The sequence below is a fragment of the Paralichthys olivaceus genome, chromosome 19 (genome assembly GCF_024713975.1).
Source record: "Paralichthys olivaceus isolate ysfri-2021 chromosome 19, ASM2471397v2, whole genome shotgun sequence".
NCBI classification, from domain to species: Eukaryota; Metazoa; Chordata; class Actinopteri; order Pleuronectiformes; family Paralichthyidae; genus Paralichthys; species Paralichthys olivaceus.
In genome coordinates this window covers 9,889,194-9,907,698 of record NC_091111.1, presented here as the reverse complement: position 1 = coordinate 9,907,698, position 18,505 = coordinate 9,889,194, and the positions used below count along the sequence as shown (strand labels likewise).

General features: G+C 41.9%; 1 protein-coding gene across 3 annotated transcripts; it reads right to left on the bottom strand.

Annotated features, from left to right (window-relative positions):
• Positions 1-450: 450 nt before the first annotated feature.
• On the bottom strand, positions 451-17,946 carry lpin1b (lipin 1b). Of its 3 annotated transcripts, none has more exons than XM_069514818.1 (20): positions 17,735-17,946; positions 10,747-10,950; positions 10,561-10,656; positions 8,221-8,507; positions 6,722-6,835; positions 6,255-6,378; positions 5,784-6,135; positions 5,545-5,644; positions 5,266-5,450; positions 5,047-5,140; positions 4,879-4,948; positions 4,106-4,198; positions 3,892-3,953; positions 3,666-3,804; positions 3,210-3,358; positions 2,797-2,883; positions 2,532-2,684; positions 2,315-2,429; positions 2,053-2,156; positions 451-1,938 (listed from the first exon to the last, which is right to left on the bottom strand). In XM_069514818.1, the coding sequence occupies exons 1-20, from the start codon at positions 17,807-17,809 to the stop codon at positions 1,764-1,766; spliced, it is 2,778 nt and encodes a 925-aa protein (XP_069370919.1). In that variant the 5' UTR covers positions 17,810-17,946; the 3' UTR covers positions 451-1,763. The 3 variants fall into 3 exon arrangements, with proteins under 3 accessions (XP_069370919.1, XP_069370920.1, XP_069370921.1); XM_069514819.1 differs by lacking the exon at positions 17,735-17,946 and adding an exon at positions 13,282-13,542; XM_069514820.1 differs by lacking the exon at positions 17,735-17,946 and adding an exon at positions 11,050-11,105.
• Between the last annotated feature and the right edge of the window lie 559 nt (positions 17,947-18,505).

Sequence of the window (18,505 nt, the reverse complement as noted above, 5' to 3'; positions counted from 1 at the left end):
AAGTGCTTCTCAAAATCAAACACAAGTAAAAACCAATGAAAACTTATTTATTCAAATAAATAAATAAAATATAAAAATTGAATTAAGACCAACCATAATAATGATAAAAACTAGAATTAGGTCAAATTAGGAAAGGGAATGTGATAAAAGTATATTTTAAGCTTTGATTTAGAGGAAAGTACAAAAAGTTTAAAGGAAATTGAAAAAATACAAAAAAAAGAAAACATTATAATGCTTGAGGATAACTAAAAGTAAGATAGAAAAGTAGAAAAGTGCCTGAATATGCTGTATGTTGACATGCACATACTGTACACAACCAACTATTGAATCTGAAATTGAAATGTTAATTCAGTGTTTAACTGCTTTTCAAGTGAAAGTGAAATATGAAAGCAGATGAATCATCAATGTTATAAAAAAGTTATATGCAGTAAATTAATTAAAACACACTTGTTGTTGTTCCAGGGCATTTTTATTGAGTTTGATTACACAGATTTTAACAGTGAACTGGTCGATAGAGTAAATGAGCAAATGACTGATCCTGTTCACAGTTAAGGCAAAAAATGAAACACTTTGAGGCTATTTTTAGCTCTTTCATAGAAAGAATAATATCAGCATATTAAAGCATTATATACAAACTCATAAACTACAGGTTTACTCGCAGCCACTGTGACGATCAGGTCAGTGATACAGGACATGGCGACAGCGGCTCACAGTAATGACCTCATATTGTGTTTGGTGTTGAAAGAAATAAGCGTTCTTCTTCCTATGTCTGTAACTTTTATCCCACGGCCTGCTGTCCTCTCTACTCTGGTCTGAGTCTGATGAGGATTTCCAGAGTCAGGTTTGCTTTGAGTCCTATTCTACAAGGAATGGCAGTAACAATACAGTAAAAGAACCAATAGGGGGCAACATTTTAACGTCAGTCGGTTGCACATCGTGTCATTTGTTAAAAAAAAGTGGAAAACACATTAGAGCTGATCAGTGTGTTTGCGTATAAATAAATTGAAAGACACTTAACGAAGGCTGCCATGGAAATGACATTCTCAACAAAACCACATGATTTAGCTCCTCCTGCAGATACAGAGAAATGTCATGGCTGTGACCTTTAAAAATATTGTGCTTTGTTGTTTTATCAGCATTGTCTCAACAATACATATTCACTTAAACCATCTTTATAACAAACCTTTTGTCGGCTACATAGATGCTTCTCCATACAGTACATTGTGCGCTGTAATACTTTGTGACGTCCTAAACAACTAATACTGATTCATTTCAAACTGAATAACACATGCTGTATATATTTCTATAATGTAAAACCAGCTTGCATGTATCTATCATACATTAACAGTTTCAAGTAAGAAAATAAATTCTACATGTTTTGATAACTTGCTTTCTAAAGTATGGATGAAGCGCTTATTGTTAAGTATTTATGCATAAATAGAAAGTTCATCTACTGAAATAATCAACAATCACTCCAAAATAATATGTGCTAAGCTGCCTGAATAAATTATGATTATTTCTCATATACATACAGATGACACCGGAGGCCATCTTTTCATCAAAGTGCGCTGACGTCCATATTGTGCATTGTAAGACTATTCACAGCCGAATGGCCGACTACTCAGATGCTCCACTGTGCACTGTTAAAGTTCTCCCTCTGTCATAAAAATCTACAAAACAAATCCATATCACACACACATAACCATCACTGTCCACTCCGTCCACTCCGCCCGCCAAGAAGTCGCTCAGCAGGCCTCAGGCGGTCAGCTGTGGGGGCCGGGACCCTGTGGGGGTGTCGTACCCTGAGGATCCACCCGGGGGAGCTGATTCCTCCAGTACGTGAAGTGGCTGTAGGTGTCCGAGCAGGGGAAGTCCGAGGAGGAGGTGCGCATCTTCAGGGGGAACACGTGGTCCACCACCTCACCGAGACGTGCGTAGCTGGAAAGAAGAGCGGAAACAAGAGTCAGACACGATAAATGATTAAACTCAACATTTCATGTAATAACAACATCTCCTCCAGTGGAGGTGTTGTACAGTGGATGCAGGACTTACGAGGAGATGTTGGTCTTGGCGTGCTCCTGCACCAGCTCGCCTTTGGGATTAACTGTAAAAATCCTGTTGAGTGGTACTCCTACTTCTTTGTAGGAGTATACATCCTACAAATATACAAGAGGAGAAGGATTTAATGTTAGAAATAACACACATCTCATTTAAACAGATGAGATGTGTATAATAATAATCAAATAATCCAAAAAAATTAAATACTGTATAAAATATGTGCAGTGTGTGTGTGTGTGTGTTTGTGTGTGTGTACCGTTGGTCTGTTGCCAAAAGCTGCATAGAAAGGCTGTGTGTTGGGGTAGAAGAGGTTCTTGATATCATTGAGACACTGAATCTTGAACTTCTCTGGTTTCTTCTCAATCACCTCCCTGTCAAACACAACGCAACACAACAACCCTCAATGTCACAGAGAGCGACGACATTTGAAGAATTATCTGCTGTCTATCTATGTGCTTGTGTGGATGTGAGACCTGTGCAGAGCGGAGAACAGGCTGCTGGGGCTCAGAAGAACGGGGCCGACGGGAAGCATGGTGCCTCTCTCATTGACCCAGTGAAGGTAACCTCTGGTCATGTCAGCCATGCCGATGGCTCGTGCTGAGCAGTACAGGAACTTGTAGCCATTTCTAATGGAGGCATAGATCAGTCGTGGTTGTAAATTCTGCTCTATACTTTCTTCAAATTCTTTTTAAGCTTTGATAAAAACAATGAGACGTGTGTCGATAGATTAGTGCTTACTCGCTGACTTTGTGGTAGAGGTGTGCGATGCCCTGGTGGGTCCAGTCTTTCCCCAGCGTGGGCAGGATGTGACCTAATGTGTCTGACCTGGAGACAAACACAAGTGATATTTGAAAAACTGTGTTTTTATTATTTAGTATGAAAAATACCATGAAACCATCTGCTCACTTTAATCTTTAAACCAAAATGGAATAGGTGCCTCATTATCTACAGTGAATACAGATGACAAATGACACTTGTGAAAAGAAAATATGAATTCTCACATTCATTAAAAGGTCGTTTATTTCATAGAAGGTCACATCTTACATGTGACTACGCCATTTTGCTCCATAGGAACATATATCACCTATTTTCACTTCATATACGTACAAACGTATTCTATACTGTATATATAGAAATGTATATGCACTGACCTGGTGATGGTTCCATCTATGTCGGAGATAATTATCTTGTCGTCCCAGTTCCAGAGGTAGATGGTTCCCTGACAGCGAGAGGTTCCCTGGTACTGAGTGGTCACACTGAACACTACATTGTTCGGACCATCCTGCAGCTGGAGAGACATCTGTGTGTGTGTGTGTGTGTGTGTGTGTGAGAGAGAGAGAGACAGAAAATGAGAATAATCGATGTGTGATGGTACACGGATTAATTCTCAGTTTGAAAACTTTTGCACAATTAAAGTTTTAGTATAATATCTTCTTCGTCTGTGTGCAAGTGTTTTATATGATTAAGTCTGATTGTTATTAATCAATGTGTTTAATTACTTTTACTATTTAAGTGCTATTCTTGGCCACGTCTCCCTTTAAAAAGAGATTTGGACAATATGTAGGACTGGTTAAATAAAGGATAGTATTTTGAACAAAACTTCTCACCAGCTGCTCTGATGTGAGTCGTAGCGCTTTCTTATAAGACACGCCCCCTGATGCCAGCCCCGGCTCAGATTGGACGCTGGTAGAGGTCTGGTTGGCTGCTCTGAGGTCTTCATCACTGGAGGAGGATTCTTCTTTGTGTCTATTTTCAGATTTAGAGGTTGATATTTATAGAACGGTTCACCACTGAGGCTGTTCAGTGCTGTTTATATGTTTATAGACTTCTTACCTGCTTGACATTTCCCCAGCCTGCTCAGCAGAGCCACACGCCCCACACTCCGACATCGAATCCTACAAGAGAAAAAACTGTGTTAATTTATGTAAAGTTGCATTTTTTAGCAAAAGTAACAGTCACTTGTTTGTGATGTCTATAGCTGCAACGAAGCAAAAAGTGCAACAGCCACAGAAACATTTCATTTATGAACAGAAAATGTAGAAAATACCGATTTGTTGCTGCTGTTCCTGCCTCTCCAGGAGAACCACCACCTCCCTCCTCTCTTGGGCATCTTCTCCTTCATGATGTTTTCCACTGCAGCCTGGAGCGGAGCACACACACACACACACACACACACACACACACACACACACACACAAACAGCCACAACCAACACAACACCATAAAAAAACACTTAAAAAAATGAAACCCGACCACAAATCAACAAACAGTAACTTAGAAACAAAGACATATCTGCGGCTGAAATGAGGAAAATAAAGATTGTGTGTGTGTGTGTGTGTGTGTGTGTGTGTGTGTGTGTGTGTGTGTAGTTGGGGGGGACTCTGACGTACAGAGCTGTAGTCCAGAACACCAGTCAGACAACAAAGAAGAAGCTCCAAGGCTGAACAAATGTAAGTGAGGCATGAGAACTAAATAACGGATGAATGGATGAAGTGATGGATTAGAGAAGGAGGGAGCGATAAAATAAAAGGGAAGAAGAACAGAGGAGAGGACAAAGTTTAACTCGAGTATCTAAATAGAGCAGATCAGAGGATGTTTGTCAGTGTGAGGTTGAAATAACACAACATTTAAGATGTGCGATTCAGGTTACACTTGATATTAAGCCACATCATGAGTAGATGAAGGGGAAGCGTGTGTGTTAAGGTGAAGACATACATGATGCAGTACCAGTTTTAACCAAAAGAGGGGGTGGTATTCAGGTAAAGCAACCAACCAATGAGTCATTAGTATCTGTGCTATGTCTGCATATTGATGTCTTACCTTTGGCAGAGGCTTTTGAAAGGCCTGCATCGCCAGCATAAGTGGAGCCGCAGAGCTCCAGTTATAGTACCTGAGGGAGCATAACAAAATATATTTATATCATTTCCATAAACGCTGCTACAACTTTCTACCACTTTCTTCTCAGTCAATCAAGTGTTCATGTCTTACTTGGAGCCGATTTTTACAACCAAGTTGGGGTCGTCGATGAGGGAGGGGTTCTCTGCGAACTGCTGGTAGGAGATGATTTTCTCGTGGAACTGCTCTGTGAACACACACACACACACACGGGTCATGTTCATGTCACGGTGAGGGACATTTAGCTGAGAGTCCTTCACAAGGACTCTGTTCTAGCGTGCAGTCATCCCCCGGTAAGCAGAAGCATCTTACCTTTTGTGATCTCCCTGTTGTCAGTGAGGCCTCCACACAGAGAGACAGCGATAGACGGCAGGTCAGACATGTGGTCGCAGTAGCTGTCTAAGCCGCTGTCTCCTCCGGAGCTGATCGACTGCGGGGACAGACTGGCGCTGTGGAGGCCCGGGTCTGAGATGCTCCTCACGGTTGCACCGCCGTCACTACGAGAAGAAGAAGTGGAGATATCATTGCATGAAAACTTTTCATGTCAACATTTGTGCGTCTCTGTGTGTGTGTGTGTGTGTGTCCATGTACCTCTTAGGGAAGTAAAGTGCTGCCACTTCAGGCTCGAGCTCTGTGATGTCATCCAGGTAAATCCCATCTGAACCAAGATGGCGGCTCCTCTTGTCTACAACTGAGCAAAAAATTGTCATTTATTATGGAAATCAGTCTTTGAATATTGAACTCGGCAGTGAAAATACTAGAAAACATATTAATCTTATGCTTGTTATTGACTAAGTGCACAACTTCATTCAAATTCCTTTGAATGTTACCTTTTCTCTTGGATGGAGAGTCAGACTTGCCAAGCGGCCGCGGCAACGCGTCCTCCAGGTCAGCCATCATACGAGCAGCAACACTTTCCACCGTCGACACCTGGGTCTCTGAGGTGACGGTCTGAGACTCCATCCTCGTGGATTCTAAATCCATCCCAACCGTGACAACCGTTTGTTCTGTGGCGACTGTGTCGTCCGGCATCAGCAGCTGAAGCCTTGGTATTTCAGACGGGGGTCCGCATCGTTCTGAAGACGTGTCGCGAGTAATCACGCGGAAATGGGTGCTGTCAGACACGGGGATGGATACGGGACACACTGGTGGAGGGTCGGACCTCACTGGGAGGAAGGACGGCTGGGAGAAACAGGGAAGTGTACAATGATGATATTGATATGATAAATAAAACACTGAAACATGTACTAACTGAACTTTTTATACTGTTGTTCTGTGTGTGCACAGTGGATGGTGGTTACCATGGCAGCCTGTGGCAGCTCTCCCCACGCCCAGTGCATGGCTGGATTCTGGTTGTCCGCGTCTGACGGCTTGGTCATCAATTCAGAGTCACTCTTAGTGGACGTGGGACGAGAGTTTCCAGGGCTGAGAGAGGAACAGACGATGAACAACAATTACACGTCTTTTATACCAAAGTCAGCGGGTGTACGCAGCTTTTTTAAATGAGTGCAAACATGTTAAAAAAGGTGATCGACCCCTTCTCCATTGCCAGTAGAGGAGTTCTTTGTGTTTCCCCCAGGTGTCATGTTTCAATCCTGGGCCATTTGGAGCCAGAGCTGGTAAAAACATGTGTCTATTGCTGAGTTAATTGCAGCCAGATGTTAGTGAGAGCTACTGAGTTTTCTGACCAATGGAGAAGGGGCTTTAAACATCTGTTTCCTTTCCGTTTAATTGTAGGTGTTTGTACGAGTGTGTATGGGAGAGGCACCTATGGATGGGACTCCACTCTCCATCTGAGTGGGTGTAGATTCCAGCCTGTTTGTAGGAGCCGCTGGTTGAACCGACGTTTGTCTCGTCTCTTAAAACATCTCGGGAAGAAGACCTGGACAACACACACACCCAGAAAAACATCATGTAACTATATCCATGTGCAATTCTTTGTTTTGTATGACGTCCTTTATTTTGCGCAGGGCTATAATTAACCTTCCACTTTTAACATATTTCCCAGAGCAAGTTTTAAGACCCACATAGATCTTGCCTTAACTTGTTCCACTCAAAACATGTCATGCAGCCACAGTTCAGTGAGATTTATACTTTGCTCTAATGATGTTTGAATGTCATGTGAGGCTATCTGTTCTCTATAACAAGCTTTACCAATAATATTCTAGACAACAGAATAAATCCCTCATTGTATTTAATCTCAATTTAGTTAGTTAACTTATCACCAATAATCAAAAACTACATAAATGCAAAAATTAGGAGGTCATGTTTTCATGTTACTCATCAGGCCAATAGCTGTATTCACCGTGACCTACATGAAACTTCCTGCTGTTGTTTTGTTACAGTAGAGAGCAGCAGAGAGGAAAATAACTCTTGTCATCAGCTCGTATTTAAAACTGCTGCTGTATCCATTCATGATAAGTGGACCAACAACATACAATACGACTCCTATAGCTGCGTGCCTGACCTGCATACTCCACATGCTAAGCCATTTTGGATCCAGTGCGTCGATGCACAGCGGAGGCTCAGTTACACTTTGGCACATGTTTGTCAACAGAAGTAAACAAGCACTCATTCACAAAAACACACACACACACAGCAACGATGTGATTCCTCTTTTCATATACTGTATGTGAAGATTGTCTTTCACATCCAGTGATAATCACAGCTGATGGAGGGTTTTCTGTTCAGTTTAAAGTGCTTCATCAGTGTGTAAGTGGCAGCACCACAGCTGGAAGCGTCTCCTCGACAGACACTGGTCTGTTAATTCATGCCCGACAGACTCCAGCTCCTCTACAGCTGCTCTCGAGGCTCATTTCAGTGATGTATGGTACTTTTTATCTCTTCCCTGTCCTTTACCCTCACTTCCAAAACTGATTTCCACTACACTTGGTTGAAGGATGGGGCCTGGACTTGGGAAGAAACCATTACATTTTTGTGTGGAGGCAGATTAAGGGGTGGATCCGTGGCATTTCTAGCTGACATATTTTGTGTTGCTGTACAACACTGTTACTTCTCTTGAGCAGATACACATAGTTAAGTGAAATAAATGTTAATTTGGTTTTCATGTCCACTGTTTAGGACTATATTTTATTCCACATGCTGAATAAATGTTATCAGACCACTTCCTTTTCTCTTTTATATTTCTACTAAACACTAAAGTGAGGGGTAGTTGGGCCTTGGTTGAGGTATGAGCTCTACTGAGTGTCATTCCAGTTTCACCCACTAACACATTTTCTCCCCACTCCTGTCTCTACCCTTTCTCACCTGTTGCTCTCCATCTCCGCGCATTCGTCAGAGCTGATGTCTATGGTGAACATGTCCTCGTCTCCGGAGTAGTCTCCGCTCTCCTCCCTCCTCACGTTGTCCGCCCTGGCTTTCCTCCTCCTCTTCCTCCTCTTCTTCATCATCCCACCAACGGGCTCCCCGTTGTTCCCTGCGGAGCCCAGCGTCAGCACGGGCGGCCCAGAGCTCTTCCCCATCAGAGAGGAGTTCATGAGAGCGGCCCCGTCTGACATGATCGGAGAGGTGGCCAGGTAGGAGGGAACCACTTCCTGTTGGGATGAGAAATAGAAGTAAAAGAGTGTTTTTCTTTGACATTCATATAGAAACAACATATAGAAATTTCAAGTAAATGAGCCTTTCTATGAGGGGTGGAAATCGCAGGGTTAGATATCAATACTCATTTCTTTGTCATAAGCGTTTGATAATGACAATTAAGGAATATATTATATATACTGTATACATTTTTATTTTATACTCCCTACTTCAGTATCAGCATCGACCCCCAAAAGTCCATATCAGTGGGACACGTTCTGAAATGATGTAAAAGGTCCTGCACTGATAAAACCTTTATATGCTTTTGAACTATTTTAGCAAACAAGATTGTAAAACTCCTGCTGAAACCAACTCTACTTTTAGTGTTTTGCTCTCTCGTGGTCCGAGACAAATATGCACAGAAACTGCCAAACTGTTTGCTGAAAGAGTTCGCCAGTAAACAGAAACAGACAATCCAAAACATTCCCTCCCAACGTTTGTATAAGAACACTGTCTTTTCCCTCCTTCTAGGAAAGGAAAAGTCTTTCCAGGAAGGTCTCCTGCTGTCAGAGCAGGGGGAGTATACATTTCTGTGTTGATGTGTGTGTGTGTGTGTGTGTGCAGACGTATGGAAAGAGGTAGACAGAGAGAAAGAGAGAGAGAAAAAAAGAGAGGGAGAGGAAAAACGGAGCTACAACCATATGATTAGTGGACACACAATGCTCGCTCACGTTTTGCTTCCCTTTTCCAAGAAAAAGCGTTCAAAGAAACGGAGCTCCTCCCCTCTCCTTTCTCTTCCAGGCCTGGGAATAATCTGACACCTCTCTAGGGAGAATAAATCAGCCATTTCCCTCACTTGGTTCAAGACTTGTTTATGTCTTTCAGCTGCACACATCCTCACGTGCACACAATAGCAAAATGATAGTATGCATGACGTGGCTCTTAAAATCTGTGACTAAAGACCTTTGGCAAACCAAATGCAAACACTGGAAACAGCAGCTTTCCAAGGCCTGATTAAAACTGGCTACTTCTCCCATGAATTTTAAACTGAGTTTTGATCTGTTTTCCTTTGATTCTCATTTGAGAACTTCTTACTCCATCTATTTAACTTTGCAACCCTCCCTCAGTTAAGCCAAATTCACAAATACATGACCTCCTCCTATACTCATATTTCTTAGCCAAGGACTTCCTCTCTTGGTATAACCTCAATCTTAAGGCCACGGCTCTTAGGTCAGAAAACCTGGGTTACTGCTGCAGTGAGGACTCTGACTCGCTGATGAACAGAGGATTGCTGTTCACCCAAAAGGGAAAGGAAGACAGTCCTGGCTGCCGTGCCAACTCTGCACACAGCGTGACCTTGTTCAAACTATGGCCCGTGTGGATTGGATAACATCTCTCAGTTGTAAACATGGGTGTGCCTGGGTTTCAGCGCATTAGTGGGTGGAGAGTGATGTTTCAAATGTTTTAATTTAAATCTTCTTTTCATTTGAATCAACGTTTGCTACTGACATGTAATTTTGGCACATGAATCAAGACGGATATAACAGCCGAGACATTTTGGAAAGTATTACAGCACTCAGGGCAGTTTTTCATTTTGTGCAAAGGATGGCAATTCCATTTCAAATTAAGAACTATTGGCAGGACCCTGACCACATGCCCCGAGCAGCAAGTCTGAATCCAAATGGGCCGTACCTTTTCCTGTATGACTTTCCCCGCATTTCCTGTCCACCTTCACAAGTGCTTTCAAATAAAACCATAACTAAAAGGCCCAACAGTCCCCTTACATTCAAGAAAGCTCCCCCAAATTCCACCCAATCATAGATATCAGTCCTCTAAATGTGACTGTTTTTTTAACTGAGATCCATGAATTATTCCCTGAGAAATAATGAAAATGTCAAAGAACTTTCTATCTTCCATTTAAACATGGTGGATCTGTCCCCTGATCTAGATCTGCACCAAAATATTTATGGGTTATTCCCTGACATACATACAACAAACAGAGAACATGTCATGACATACAGACACAATTACAGCCATCGCAATATAAAGAAAAACTAATGTTCTCCATACCTGATCGTTTTCTGTTTCTTGCACAAAGAATGCCTCTCCATTGTCCCCGAGCTTCATGTGCAGATCCACTGGTTCCCCATTGATCTCCATGTCAACCTGAAGTGAGACAAGCATCCAGAAGCTGAACAACCTAGAATGATTCACTTCTACCTTGAAGACAAATTCCTTGTGTCTTTATCTTGTTACCACTTTCTCTAGGGACCGGAGGACGCCCATCTTGCCGAAGCGCACATGGAAGGGCGAGCACTGCAGCGAGCCATCGGGCTGTCTCACGACAATGACGTCAATGCAGCCAGAAAGGGTGGCGGGGTTGAGGCCTCGGTACAGTTCTTTGACCTGGACGAACACCTGGCCCGCCAACTGTCCCACGTAGTTCATGGTCTGACGGGTCTGAGGGAGGGGAAGACGTTAGAACAAGATTAATTATTAAGAATTTAAACTATAAAAAACATTGATATGAAAAAGGTTAACATGTGCTGCTTAAATCACCCGGTTATGATCAGTCAACACTGGGCATACAGTGACGTGCCTCCAACTCAGTCAACCTTTAACAGAGGAGGTGTTTATTATCCAGCAGCTGTTGTGAATCCTTCAAACAGTCAATCAACCCACTGAAGACATTTAACTCTCCGTCACTGCATGAGTGGACTGGTATGACTGAGGAAAGAGGAGATGGTGGCTGCTCTCTCTTCACCTCTTTCGTAATTTCTCCAAGGGCAGTCTGTGGCCCACATACTCCGCTTCGATCTCCCCGCCCTCTCTCACACTTCCCCATAAGTCTAGAAATCCTACACAACTGTTTTCCAATCAGCTAACCCCTGACAGCAGACGTCAGAGGACAGACCGAGTCAGACCAGACTGTGTTTGTCCACTAAAGGGGATCTAGACTCAGGGCGAGGCCTCGTGAAATCAAGAACACCTTGTCTATGTTAACAGCAACATATGTGAAAAAGAACTGTGAATGTTGTCGGTTTTGTCGGGACACCATGAGAATTCATCTACTTCCTCTTAGGATTTAGCAATGTCTGAATCGTATCTAAAGACAGTTTTTATTTGGTCCCTGTCATTGAAATCTAATCAATCCCACACTGTCCTGAGAGGAGTGATGGAGAAATACTTCAACTAGAAAGATCTAGATCTAGGATCTTTTCTAAATCAGGGGCCATACTTCACACAGAGGGGCCAATTATACGTCTGACATCAGTGTACGATCTTTATTGTTTTGTTCTGTTTTTTAAAGGCTTCTAACAGGACTAGGTCACATCAAGGGCCAATCAGATTTCACCTGGGGCCAGTGCCCCCCTGGTCCCACCCCTGGATCCACCTGTGAAACAAACATGTTTCTCTTAGTTGTAACATGTTTTGATGTTCTTTGTTATTTCAACACATACATTGGCTATTGTTGTTTGTCAAACTTTGCAGACAAAGGTAATTCAAGGTAAAATACTCTTTATGGTCTGCCTGCTATATGAAATGCCTATACACGCAAGTTTAACTGCATATACAGGCCTATAAGCACATTCCCCAACTTCTCCATTCCAGTCTTAATCTTGTGCTCAAGTACCAGTCTCGTTACTTCACGTGCTGTGGACACATATGACATACAAATATTTATTAGCACATGGTAAGATAAGGTAAGGTAATGAAATATTAAATCACAGGCTTATCTTTGCTGTCTAGACTATTTATAGCTCTGTACAAACAACCAGTGATAAATTTGTTCATCTTCCAAAAAACAGTATGAAACAAGGAAGAGCATCAGACCATGACCTTGCCTCACTTCGTCCCCAAAACAATTATAGCATGTATAGGCTTGGTACAGCTGGTATGAGGATATGCCACCACGTGAGGAGGCCCCTTATAGAAAAAATTAGAGCCCTAATTTTAGAGCAGTTGGTGAATGTGAGAAGATGCGACCGTGTCCTAATCTTGAGGACGACCTTCGCTGCATGCAATTATCAATTTTATGCTTCGCTGAGGCTCTGAGCTGCAACATGACAACTGAATTTCAAAGCAGAGAACTTCTGGTGTGATACGATGCCACACTACACACACTGCTGCTGCAGAGCCTCCTCCAAAAATAGATTGTCTTGTGTTGCAGATGAGACGAGAAAAAGGGAACAATGTCTCAACACACTGAGAGTGCTCCTGTAGACGGGATAATATCACATCATTCATTTACAATCCAACTTCACTGAGCCTGTGAGGAAACCCCCAGTGTTTTATAAGGGCAGTGTTTCACTGTAGTATTCTCATCAGTTTAAATGGACAAGCTGCAATTATGAAGGTTTGTACTTGTAGGTTGGAATCTGGCTGGACCACTCATCAGAGAAAACTCTTCCTCATATTACTACACAGACATAACACATACACCTCAGAGATTATTATCTACACATAGCATGAACACTACAAAATAAAAGCATAAACTTGGAAATGGAAAATGTATCTTGATTATTGATCATTTCTGCTAAAAACAAAATCCCACGACACATGATGATATATGTACTTGGCAGTATTAACTGTTTAGCCATCGCTAGTTTGTCAAACAACACGTTTAAAGGGAAATAAATGGACCATGTGTATGTGAGTTGCTGACTCATAACATCCTCACGGTGTAGATGGAATGATGAATGATACATGGCTACAGAGACCCAGTATCGATCGCATGTGTAGAAGATAAAGTCCATTCTCACACAGTAGATACACAGAGGAGGCTCCTACCTTTAGAAGCGGAGTATGCAGACAGACATGCAGAGGCGGGAGGCGAACAACATCACAGCAGAGCCATGACAGAGGAGCAGTTTCCCCGCAGAGGTGAAGTCTGAGGCTGGGACAGAGCCGGACGAGCTGTCACATAATAATACAAGCGGAAAACAACTCGGACTATTTCAGCCAAAGCGACGCTGGTGTCTCCCCCCCCTAACTGTGTCCCTCCGCCTCTCTCTCTCTCTCTCTCTCCCATTCTCTCTCTATGTCTCGCTCAGGGAGTCATGTCAGTGGATGACATCACTCCGCCCGCTGACTAATCAGCGTTGAGCTGTTGAGTTGAAAAATCCATCGCTTCTGTTGCCACAGTGGCAAAACAACAGCAGCCTCTCGCCTCCTGTGTTTTCACATAAATTAATAGGTGGTTTTTCACCCCAATTATTACTTCATCTTATTGAATTCGTAGTACTTTTTGCAGGATAAACAATAAGGGAATATTGCATCCAGACTATTCAATTCATTATTACATTTTATCTATTTGTTTTTCATAGATGCAAATTTATAAACACAAAATCACTTTTTTCATTTTGTTAAAATATTTCAACACCTTTTGCGATTGTGATTATATTTAAATACATATTATTTTAAATATATTCTGTTTTATATTTAGTATGTATATATAATGTGTATTGGCTATCGTTGATTCTAAATAAAGTTAATACTTCAGAAATGCTCACCAGGGAGTATTTAATGTAATGCTAAATTTAAATATGAAGATATACATATATATGCTTAATGTTTCCATGTGAACTCTATTTACGGTATGTAAGCCATGGTATGGTGACCTCACCAGGCTACATGAGGAAATGGTTTTCAGCAGCAGGCGGTGGGAAGTGGTCGGTTCTCTACGTCAGCGTCGGAAGTCAGCGAGTCAGTGAGCTGATCTTTCTGACCAATCACAGCTCAGCGTGGAGGCACATGCGATGCTAGCAGCTGTAGCCTGAGACCTGAGACCCTGCAGCCAGACTGTGTAAGAGTAGCTGACCTGTGGTGACTTCATACAGAGCTGAACACCAATGAAACCACAGTAACAATCACTCACTCACTTACAAACACAGAGAGTGGTTTAACAGGTTATATATATATATATATATACATATATATATATATATACATGTCATGTGCAATCCTGTTACACGGTATTTATTCTGTTTACACTGTATATGTTGTATTTACACAGTATATATTCTATTTACATTGTATTAGTTCTTGTAAACACATATATTCTGTTTTCACAGAATATTTTCTGTTTACGTTGTATATATTCAGTTTTTGTTACAAGCACTTGAGTTAATATTGTATGTTTTTTTAATTTATGACTGTTTCTGATGTTTCTATTTTTTATTACAAACTTAAAAACATAAACCATGTACCCGTGATGCGCATGTGTGTGTACACTCGTCTCTGTTCCCTCTTAAGGACATTTCTTAGTTAAAACAGTGATTCGTCATCCGTCTGTCTCATTTTGAGGTCTTGGTTAACCTTAGGGCTAAGATGTGAGGCGTGGTTAAGTTAAGATAATGGCTGAATCATGGTGAAGGTGAGGGATAAGGTTTTGATTAAAATGTCCACAATGAATGGAAGTCAATGCAAAGTCCTAATAAGGATAGCTGCGCAAACTTGTGTGTGTGTATGGAGTGAGAACAAGACCCCTCTTCCTCACAGTAAATCCTCTCTTTTCACCCCTTGGCAACAGTTCAAATATTTGATGAACTAAAGAAGCCTCACGTGCAGCTCTTCTACAAGTGTCACTTCAGTGTGTGTGTGTGTGTGTGTGTGTGTGTGTGTGTGTGTGCACAGGAGGTAATTGTTTTTCCAGGCTGTAGAGAAGCAGCAGTCTTTCTGGGCAAAACCAGAAGAGGAAGAATGTGTGTCTTTGTTGTTTTTTTCCATCACAGTCTATCAAAGCTGTGTGAAATGTTCGTACTGTCCGGCCTGGTGACACTATTGTGAATTAGGTTATTGAAATAATTGGGGGAAAAGCCAACAGATACAACAATAAAGGAACTCATGAACTAGAACTATAGTTTGCAGGTTGATTACTTGTAACTTGTGTAACAAAAGGTTTATGTGTCACAGTGATGGCGCTGCTGCCTCAACATGTACTGCTCCAGTATTAGGTGCATGTGTGCGTGTATTTACATGTATGAGTGTATGTTATGCGTTCTACGACCTTGCACATTCATTATATTTAGTTTCAGTTGCAGTTTGCTGCCTGAGAACTTTTTCTCGTAAAACTGCTGACCCTGCACCAACCTGCAGCTTCAGTTGACATTGAGCAGTTTAACGACTGGGAAAATTGCTGGAACACTGATTCCTTTCGCTGCATAATAATCTCTGTAATATAATGTACCATCGCATGCTTTTCACTTTTGTCCATCCACCTTGTTTAAATCGAGGCCTTTGGTGTGAGATATACTGTATGAGGTGTGCTCTAAAACAATATATCCTTAATTGTAAATTTGAAATAAAAGCAACGGAGAAAGATTGTATGAGGAATCTCTCCTCCTCTCTGCAGCTAGAGGAAAGATAATGATTTTCTGCCCGTGAGAAGCCTCCAGTCTTGATTTCAAAGTAAAGACTGACGATTGTCAGAGTCTTTATAACGCTTTAGGCAAATACCATGATATTTAAGTACTACCAGTGATAAGTCTATACTGGCACTGCTGCATACACACACTGTCCTCACATCACTCCTCAGAGTCACTGGACTCTCCAAGGATACATGAGCCCCTCAGCTGCCCTCCCTGATATGTTTCTAAGAACGAGTCATTTTACCAGGAAGATTTGAACCCAGCCGATGTGCTCTGGACACAAAACAGCACATGATGGCAATTTCATTTTTAACATGTACGGTCATGGGTGCAAGTGGTATCGCACTACAAGAAACCAGCTGACATATGATCCACTCCACCACATTTATCAGCAGGAGATTTGCAGTTATAACCCGACTGCTCCCTTTGCACCAATCCCACTGTAGAGGATACTTGATACTTAAATCTCCCAAAATTGTGATGTCTTAATGATATTTAATTTACCCTCATAGAACAAACTTTTCACTTTTGTGCACAACCACACAATTCAACAAGTCAACAACTCACCACATTTAAGTAACGTCTCTCATTTACAGTTTAAATATCCAAATTTAAATGACCTGACTCGTTCTTAGAAACACAATAATGCAATGACAGGACCCTGACAATAATTAGACTAAAACATCATCTACAAACGTAACAAACAGTATGTCCAAGTACTAGTTGTTCTGTGTGGTTCTCATTTCATTTGGTTCAGCAAGGGCATGTTGCAAATGAATTGCCTAATCTCCTGGTTTGATATCAAGTCATCTGTATCAAGGCCTCTGATTGGCTCAGGCCACTCTGGTCTGAGAGTCCTAATACCTGACTGAAACATTAGCTGATACAAGCAAACTCTGACACAGGGATTAAAAGAAAAAATCCCTCTTTGTGCCCAATTAGTGAGATTATGAGCATGGGCGACAGGTTTTAAACCCTCTCTTGGGCATAATGCTGTAGACTGTGAAAAGCACATTTTCTGTTAATAAATCAAGATTTTGAATGGAAATGCCTCTGAAAAAAATTTAAGTTTACTCTATATTTAAGGGGATTTTGATTACAACTTGTGCAAATGACCAAATTTGAAACCTGAAGTAAAATGACTGTTCACTATCGTCATGTACCACTTTCATACCACTTGACATCGAGAGCTCATTGAAAGTTCAGCCTTTTTATTACAAAACAAATGTCCCAAACATGTTTATTAGCCTAAGGAATAACACTTGATAAACAAGAGTAGCTACAAATCTGAGGTGGATCAATTATGTGTTACCTCCTCACTGTGTTTAACAAATGCATACATATTACACCAATATATACATTTTGAACCTTTGTTATATTGCGATTGATTAAAAATACATTGCAACAATATATCGAAACAACTGCCATCAAATATCTCGTTGTATTTATATCACCCAACGAGATGAATGAAAATTGTCCTCTCGTAGGACAAATGTGTTCTCTTAATCCAAGGCACACAGCCTTGTCTCCCCCTTCACACCATCCTTCTTCTCTGGGGCAGATTGTCTTACAGGAGCAGGATTATAGAGACACACACTTGTACTTGGAACCAGTTACAGCACTTTAAAAAGTTTGTCCCTGATATTTTATTCATGTTAAGCCTGAATGAAAATAGGATAAATATTGAATGACGTAAACTCAAGTCTTTAGACCGGCTCTGCTGTCATTGACAAAAGACAGCACTCAAAGACATTAGCACATAAAAGCATCAACATCAATACATGCACTGACTGAGCTCATTCAGGTTCATTCTCCTCTGCTGTCATACTCCTGCTTTTCTTCCACACATGCATAGAATTCACATTTCACTTTACCCAGCTCCAGGTGTTGTCAGTGGCATACTGCTCAACAGTCTCATCGAAGTCTTCATCATCCTCTGCTGATGTCATGATTCCATAATGTGTCTGATCCCCGGCTGCAGATCTATGGCCTCTCAGAAGAGGCGTGTGTGTGTTTGTGGGGGGAAACTCCACAAGTCTGGTCTTTGTCTGGAGGACGTGCGTTCGCTCTCAGACCACGTCAAGTGTCTGACTGCTGTGGGCCAGTGGACAGCGTCTTTACTAAATTTACCTGAGCCCCTGGGTCAGAAATCTGAGACTGTCCTGGAGGGGTCATCCTGCACCAGACCCCATGACTTCCGAGGCATTTGAGGGGGGGGGGGGGGGGTTGTCAGAAGGTACATTTGAGTGAACTTCCTCAGATGCAAGTAAACACATGCCAGTCGCAAGTCAGACGATAAATTAGCCCTTCACAGATCTCCCCCTGCTAATGCCAGTTTTAACAGTGTTTTCAGCGTGTAAATATTTCATTATGTAATGTGTTGTTGCTGACCCATCACTCAAATTCATGGAGCACCTGTTGCATTTGTCCAAGACGCACTGGTGCCCGATGACTCGTCCACTGACCACTGCAATTAATACGACACTGTGTTTACTGATGAGTTTGAACTGGTGACCTTTGGTAAATATCTGATGGGCCTGCACCCCCACTCTCCATCTGTGACATGAGGTGCATTCATTTGTAGACTGCACCGCCCCCCCCTGTTCACAGACGGTAAGTACAGCAGACTTGATGATCAGGGCATG